Source organism: Prionailurus viverrinus, chromosome A1, assembly GCF_022837055.1.
Source record: "Prionailurus viverrinus isolate Anna chromosome A1, UM_Priviv_1.0, whole genome shotgun sequence".
Classification (NCBI taxonomy): domain Eukaryota; kingdom Metazoa; phylum Chordata; class Mammalia; order Carnivora; family Felidae; genus Prionailurus; species Prionailurus viverrinus.
In genome coordinates this window covers 173,923,813-173,931,219 of record NC_062561.1, presented here as the reverse complement: position 1 = coordinate 173,931,219, position 7,407 = coordinate 173,923,813, and the positions used below count along the sequence as shown (strand labels likewise).

Sequence of the window (7,407 nt, the reverse complement as noted above, 5' to 3'; positions counted from 1 at the left end):
GTTTCCCTAGAAGTGTCTGCACATTTTTAAGTCTCAGTGGAGCAGGCATTTTGGTTGTGCAGATCTTTGAAGTCCCTTTGACCCCCCCCCCCCGCTCCCCCCCCCATTATTTCCTCCCCAGCTCAGGCTTCCTGGCCTCCAGTTAGACTCCCTCAAATTTGTTTTCCATGCTGCTCCTTTCTTTATCTGGCTGTGTCTCTCTGCTGAAGATGAGACCAAGCTCATTGCAGGATGGTCAGGCCTCTCTTGCTCGGCCACCAACTCCCTATCAGCCTCTTGGAGCCCTCTGTGACCATGCTTTTCCCTTCATCTCAGGGCCAGTGCATACCTACACTCAGCCTGGAAAGCCCTGGGGCTAGCTGCCCATCTGGTAATGCCCTGCCTGCCCTTCACACTTAATTCAGAGGGCACCTCACTCATCAGCAAGCCCAATTTCTCCTCCTGTCCTACTGTCCCAGCCATTTTTATTGCCCAGGACTATACGGGCCATAATTATCTGCACCCCATACATCTGCTCTAGTGGACTTGAGCCCACGGGTCGCAAAGTTTAAGTCTGGCTTATGTGTGTCCCCCAGAACCTAGTACAGGGCACTGGTGTTAGGTGCAGTACACGTGAGTGAGGGGCTGTGTGTCCATGTGGATCAGTGAGTGCCATTGCCAGGAGCTGAAGATTGGAGGTGCACAGTGTGGGCTATAAGGTGGGACCAAGAGCAGAGCTGGGAGGTTTTATTACCAGCAAATCTGTACACTATACATTGGGGGGCCCACAGGGCACATGAGGGGTCCTCCCCAAGCTGCCTGCCTTATATCCACAGGCTAGAGTGGATGCAGGTGTGTGTCCCAGATGTCCATTGTTTGCCCGCCTTCCCGGCCCAGGGAGAGCAGAGCGCCTTTCTCTCCTGTCGCAGAGATCCATACAAGGCTTTCAGGGCCGGTCGCAGGGGGCTGGGCCCTTCCTCCGCTCACGGCTCAGCAGTGTCACTAGCTTGGCCTTGAAGCCTGAGTGAGCACTGGGGCGGCCAGAGCCCCCCACCTCATCACTGTCATCCAGCTCCAGTTCCAGCAGCCTCCGGTACTGGGCCTCCAGGCTGCTGTCGTGGGCAGGGCTAGGCCAACCCAAGTCCTCGCTGTTATGGTAGATGGGGCTGGCCAGGGGGCTGCGGCGGCTGGGACCCTCCTGCTCCGGGTCCCTATCCCTGGGCAGCACGGGACCTGCCTCCAGCATGCACAGGTTCTCATAGAGGTGCTCGGCCTTGCCTGGGGGCACGCTGGCTCGCTTGCACACTGAGGCATAGAGCCCAGGTGCCGACTCATCATGGGGTGCCGGGCTCAGCAGTAGGGGTAGGCTCTGGGGCCCGGGCTCAACCAGGCATGCCCTCTGGGCGCTGGGTGGCTCGGGCCCCGGGGGCACCTCCCGTAGCTCTCCTGGTGGGTCCAGTGAAGGCAGGGAGGTGGCCCGAGGCAGGGGACAGGGCCGGGGCCCAGCCAGCTCTGGCAGCCGCTCCCGCTGGCGGCCAATGGCAGCAGCCACAGCCCTGCACAGGTCGAGGGCTTGGGGGCTGCTGAAGGCGAAGAGGCCCTCGCCAGAGTCACAGCGGCGGCCGGCTTCAAAGGAGAACACGCCCTGGACATGGGGGTGGGGGGTGGTTTGGGCGGATTAGAGGTGGAGGGACCCGGGGCACCCCTCCACTTGCCACCCTTCCCAGCAGGGCCAGTGGGGTGGGGTAGCTGCCCAGCACCTCACCTTGTCAGAGCCAAACTTGCGCAGGAAGCGGTAGGGCCAGGTGTAGAGGGCCTGGGGGCTGGAGGGCTCCCTTAGCTGGATGGCGTCTTGGCCTAGCACCAGGAGGTAGGGCCCCTTCAGCTGGCAGCGGGTGGCAGCCTCTGTCCTCTGTACCACTACTGGAAACTCGCCCTCTGCAGGCAGGATGGTGGTGAGGCATCAGGTACAGCCCATATGGGTCCTCCAAAGGCCCCAGCCCCAAGTATAGGATGGCTGAGTCTGCACCTGCACCTCCCTGACTCACCTTCCTGCCAGGAGGAGTAGATGGAATTCTCCTCCATGGGGACCAGGCCCCTCTTGGGAGCCTCCACCTCCCCTGATCCTGAGGGATACTCTCCTGTGCCCTAAGGAATGAAAAAAGGCCAGAAGTTAGAGCCCTCACCCCCACTCCTCTTCCCACATCCTTTCCCTGGGCCAGTAAACCAGGACTCCAGGACAAGCAGGAGCACCTAGGGACTTGAGTGCCACTTCCAGCTTTGCCCCTGACCCACTGCATGACCTTGGGCACCCCTCTATTTTCCCACCTGCAACCCCCAGCTTCCCCCTTGAGGATGCCAAGAGCTGTAAAGTAGTGACACACAAGAGGATGTCCCCATTGCACCTGCACTTGGCCAGGGACTGGGCCTGCCGTATGTGTCCCTAACAGCTTGCAGTGACAAAGGGGCAGGAGCTTCAGGGATGGGACACATGAGTGAACTGGCTACTAGATCCTCCCCAAGCCCTCTTTCGCCAACTCCCCCTTCCAACTCCTCATCCCTTTAACTCCTCGGAGCTCTATCAGCACCTCCTCCACAATCACCTTGGCCCATAGTAGTATGGCCAGGGTCACATGCAACAGCTTCCTCACTGGTTTTCTTGCTCCTGTTCATTTCCTTCATTTGTTTGTTTTTAATTTAAAATATTGTGTTGAGGGGCGCCTGGGTGGCGCAGTCGGTTAAGCGTCCGACTTCAGCCAGGTCACGATCTCGCGATCCGTGAGTTCGAGCCCCGCGTCAGGCTCTGGGCTGATGGATCAGAGCCTGGAGCCTGTTTCCGATTCTGTGTCTCCCTCTCTCTCTGCCCCTCCCCCGTTCATGCTCTGTCTCTCTCTGTCCCAAAAATAAATAAACGTTGAAAAAAAATTTAAAATATTGTGTTGAAATACACAACATAAAAGTTACCATTTCACCATTTTAAAGTGTATAATTCAGTGGTTTTGGTATAGTCACAAGATTGTGCAACGATCACCTTTATCTAATTCCAGAATTTGTTCATTGTTCCAAATGGAAACCCTGTACCCATAAGCAGTCACTCCCCGGTCCCCCTTCCCCCAGCCCCTGGCAACAACAAATATGCTGTCTGTCCCTATGGATTTGCCTATTCTTGGTGTTTCACATGAATAGAATCATACTAATATGTGGTCTTTTGTGTCTGGCTCCTTTTACTTAGCATGATGGTCTCCAGGTTCATTTATGGTATTAGCATATAGCAGTACCTCATTCTTTTTTATATGGCCATGTAACATTCTGTTGTATGGATGGACTACATTTGGTTTATCCATTCATTGGTAATGGACATTGGGGTTGTCTGCACCTTTGAGCTATTGTGAATAACGCTGCTCTGAGTGTTCTCATACAAGTGCTATTTGAACACCTGTTTCAATTCTCTTGGGTATACACCTACTAGTGGAATTGCTGGGTCATATGGCAACTCTATGTTTAACTTTTTGAGGAACCTCCAGCCTCATTTCCTTTTGGTCTATCACAGACCCTGTGAAGCTTTAAAGCTCTCAGTCCCTGGCTCCCCAAAGACCCCCCACCCCCGCCAAAGGCTTCTCTCACTCAGAATAAAATTCCAAACTCTGCATGTGTCCTAAAGTAGTTTCAGCTGGTCCCACCATATTCTCCAGTTTTGCTCCCTCCTGGGTTCCCTACCCATTCCTTACCCTCCAGCCATGCTGGCCTTTCTGCCCTTTTAACATACCAAACTTTTCCCTGCCTCAGGGCCTTTGCCCACTCTGCTCCCTCTGTTCAGGACGCTTCTCAGACCTTAGTGTCTGCATCACTCTTCCCTCAGATCTTTGCCTGGTGGGTCCTTATTTGTCTTTGAGGACTCAGTCTCACTGTCCCTTCCTGAGAGGCCTTCCCATCTAATGTCCTGCCATTCACCCCTGGTCCTACTCGGGCTTTCATGTTCTCCATAGCATGTATGGCCACTGGAGATTCATTCTGTGGGCTTCTGGGCTATTTCCCTAGGCTTATGGGTGCTTGGCAGGTACTTGCTGAGTGATAGGATGTGAATGAGCATGGAGATGAACAAGGTGGGGGAGTCAGGTGGTACACCTCTGGCCCCTGGATGCTCTGCCCATCAGCCTTATGCTCACCTGGAAGGCCAGCTGACAGATGGGGCCCATCCACTCCTGGCGATGCTGTGCGGCCAGTAGATGACTGCGCTCTGTGGTGGTGAGCAGGAAGGCACCAGTGTCTCTGGGGCAGTTCTCACCATCAGCAGGCAGCACAGACACGCAGTCAGCCAGGCGGATGACCCGCCGTTCCCCACGCCGGCCAGGTCCCGCAGACCTGTCACCTGCTGGCCCCAGGCCACCATCCCGGACCTCCCAGCTTTCCAGCCGTGCCACACCTGATGGGCCTCCTGCATACAGCAGACCCCATACTTTTCGCCAGGACTTCTGTGGGAGATGAGGATGAGGGATAAGACCCTTGGGTAGCAGTTCTCCCCATAGCTCAGCTCTGCACAAGCTGCTTGGCAAATGCTCCTGACCACCCAGGCTGGCCTCTGCTTGCCCCAGAGGAGGAGGCCTTGCCAGGGCCAGCCCAGCAGGGGGAAGTCTGTGCTTGGGGCCAGTCATTTGTGGGTTCAAATCCACTCCACAAATTGCCTGTGACCCCTCCCCCCCCCGCCCCTGGGCACTAGTGCCCTCATGTCTCAAAAAGTTATGAGAACACAAGGTTGAGGCTTCTACTGGATCATGTCTCCAAAGTATCTAGCAGCTAAGCAGATCACCTGACACTACCATTATGTTGGTACCCCCTAACACCCAAAGAAAAGATCACTTGGGCCAGAGGGACAAGGCCTGGGGCAGGAGGAAGGCCTCAGTCTCATGATGGCAAGGAAGGAAACATGCAAATAGCGTAAAGCAAAGGAAACAGACTGTTTATCTGACCAGGCAGCAGCTGCAGCTGAGCTGTGAGGGTGTAGGGCCTACCGCCTGGTGAGAAAGGTAAACTCCCCTATGTCCCTTAACAGAGCTGGGAGGAGCTGAGCCCTCTTCTGCAGGGTGGGGCTCCTCCAGCTCAGCCCCCCGCCTTCTCTCAAGGGGCCTAGGTGCCTCTACTACACAGGGCGGAAGGCTGTTGGGTTAGCTACCCTTGCAGCTCTGCTCTGCCCCAAGGTTTGGAGTCTTAGATCCTCCCCACACTTGGCTTCCCCATCTGTAAGCAAGGCAGAGTCTCAAAAAGGCCCACTCAGCCCAACCCACTCAAGCTGAGAACGGGGTTCTGTTCTACTCCCCAACACCTTGCTTGGGTCCCCCACCCTGACTCCCTTCCCCATTCTCCTAGGTCCTGGTAGGCTGAGGCTGGGGCAGAAGCCTACTGTCCTGGGCAGCTGCCTGCCAGCCAGGGTCCTCACCTTTCCAAACTTGACGTGCTGCTGGTAGAGGATGCCGTCCTTGATGGGAGTCTCCAGAGGCTCCATGGCCGCAGCCAGGCCCCAGGGCTGCCACTCTGACGGCCCGAGGAGACTGGTGACAGGCCAGAGGGGAACTCCTCACACTTCCCCTTCTGGCCACTTCCCCCTCCCTCTGTCCAGAGAGGCAGCTGCAGGGCTGGGGAGGGGGAGGGGAGCCTGTCTTCAGTAAAGGAGCTAGGAATGGGTAGGGGCATCACATATTTCTCCCTTGGGGTTCAGTTGGCCCAAGGTGCCCACATGTGCCTGGCCCTGGCAGGGGCCTCAGACCGCTGGATGGCAAATGACCTATGTCTGCACCTGGGTCAGCTGGCTGTGAGTCATAAACTCCAACCTCTCCTCTGTGCAGGGTGGTTGTACACCCCAGCACCTGACATTCCCACAGCCCTGCCCCAGGACCCCACCTCTAGCCAGACTGGCCAATTTCCTGCTTTCCCATTCTTGAGCCCTGATTGGTACCCTCTCAGTCCTACTCTGCTTGTCTTTATCTTGGAAATATTTCTAATATTCATTTGCTCCTGTCTTCACAGCCCCTGTCCATTGCCAGCCTCACATCTCCCCTTTGAACCACTGTCCCACAGGGCCCACCATGGTCCTTTCTATCAGCCCCAAACCAACCGGTCTCTCCCCTACCCAAGCCTTTCCTGGTTTCCCACTGTCCTTGGGTCTAGCCTGGGCTCCTCAGTGCATCACTCAAGATGCTGTGTTCTGGCCTCTACCTCCCTTCAGCCCAATGCCTCCAGGGAACCCCCTATCACTGTGCCACTCCAGCGCCAGGCTGCCTCTTCCCCTGGGAGGTCCCTTTGACCACCCCACGCTGTCTGAGCACCAGGGCCCCACCAGTGAAGCTCAGTCCTCATGGCAAGGCCTGGTCATGTGAGTGTGGGTGGTGTGCCCCCAGTAGGCCCCTAGAGAGTTCACATGTTCTTTTTTAAACTTTGCTTCTTGCTGGGCACCTTTTTTTTTTTTTTTTTTTTGCCTCACCTTGCCAGAGGCTAATATCGGGGCTCTGAGTGTGTGTCTGAATTCTGGGGACAGACTCATGTCACTCATTCAATGCCACGTTTAGAAAGGAATGTGTAACCAGGCTAAGCAATACCGTTTGGGGTCACATATGGGGTGCGGGCAGGACATCTTTCCAAGGGTCTTTCCACCTGGCTTTGTATCCAGTGCAGTCCGGGCAGCCCCGAGCTCCAGTAGCTTGACACCATGTCCTTTGCATGCTCATTGCCATTTCAATGATGAGGAAATTGAGGCTCAGAAACATTAGGTAACTTGCCCCAAACCAAACACCAAGTGACAAACATGGCTTGAGCAACTGCTGTCCTGCTGGGATAAGCATGTGGTCTTGCACATGAAGTGCCGGGCACAGAGAAATTGTTGCCAGTGCTCTTCCTCTGCCTACCCCTTGCCAGATGCTGAAATCCTGTTCCATTTGCCAGCGGTCTCCTGACTGCCACCCCGTTATTCATTTCTCATCTGCCTCTGCCACTTACCTAGGAGCTTCCCAGCAGACGTCTATCTGGATTGCCTGGATCCTGAGCCCAACAGAGAGCTGGGCACGGAGTGAGTTAAGCGAGCACTAGTGGCTTGAGCAGCAGTCCTGTGGCATCTGCTTACCCCCTTGGTGAGGGGAACAGAGGGTTCCTACTGGGAGCCTGTGTGGGCCGGCAAGTGGGCAGGGGGCCTGAGGCAGGAAGTCGCCTCCCAAGGGGCCCCAAGAGCTTCATTCAGCTGACAGGAAGAGGGAGGCTGGGGCAAGGCTGGAGATTATAAAGAGCCAACCAGAGACCAGAAAACCCAACCATTTCCCCTTGGCCCACCAATGCGGTCTCTCGAGTCACCAATTCAGCTAGCCCAGAGGAGATAGCCAGAGCCCCCAGAAGGGGGCCCCAGCTACATGGCTGCTTCCACAACTAAGACCCAGCAGGCTGAGT

At 56.0% G+C, this 7,407-nt stretch overlaps 1 protein-coding gene across 1 annotated transcript; it reads right to left on the bottom strand.

Moving 5' to 3' along the window:
* Positions 1-710: 710 nt before the first annotated feature.
* DOK3 (docking protein 3) lies at positions 711-7,171 on the bottom strand. The gene is made up of 6 exons (XM_047877169.1): positions 6,967-7,171; positions 5,414-5,609; positions 4,146-4,451; positions 2,028-2,127; positions 1,745-1,917; positions 711-1,624 (listed from the first exon to the last, which is right to left on the bottom strand). The coding sequence occupies exons 2-6, from the start codon at positions 5,477-5,479 to the stop codon at positions 926-928; spliced, it is 1,344 nt and encodes a 447-aa protein (XP_047733125.1). The 5' UTR covers positions 5,480-5,609; positions 6,967-7,171; the 3' UTR covers positions 711-925.
* Between the last annotated feature and the right edge of the window lie 236 nt (positions 7,172-7,407).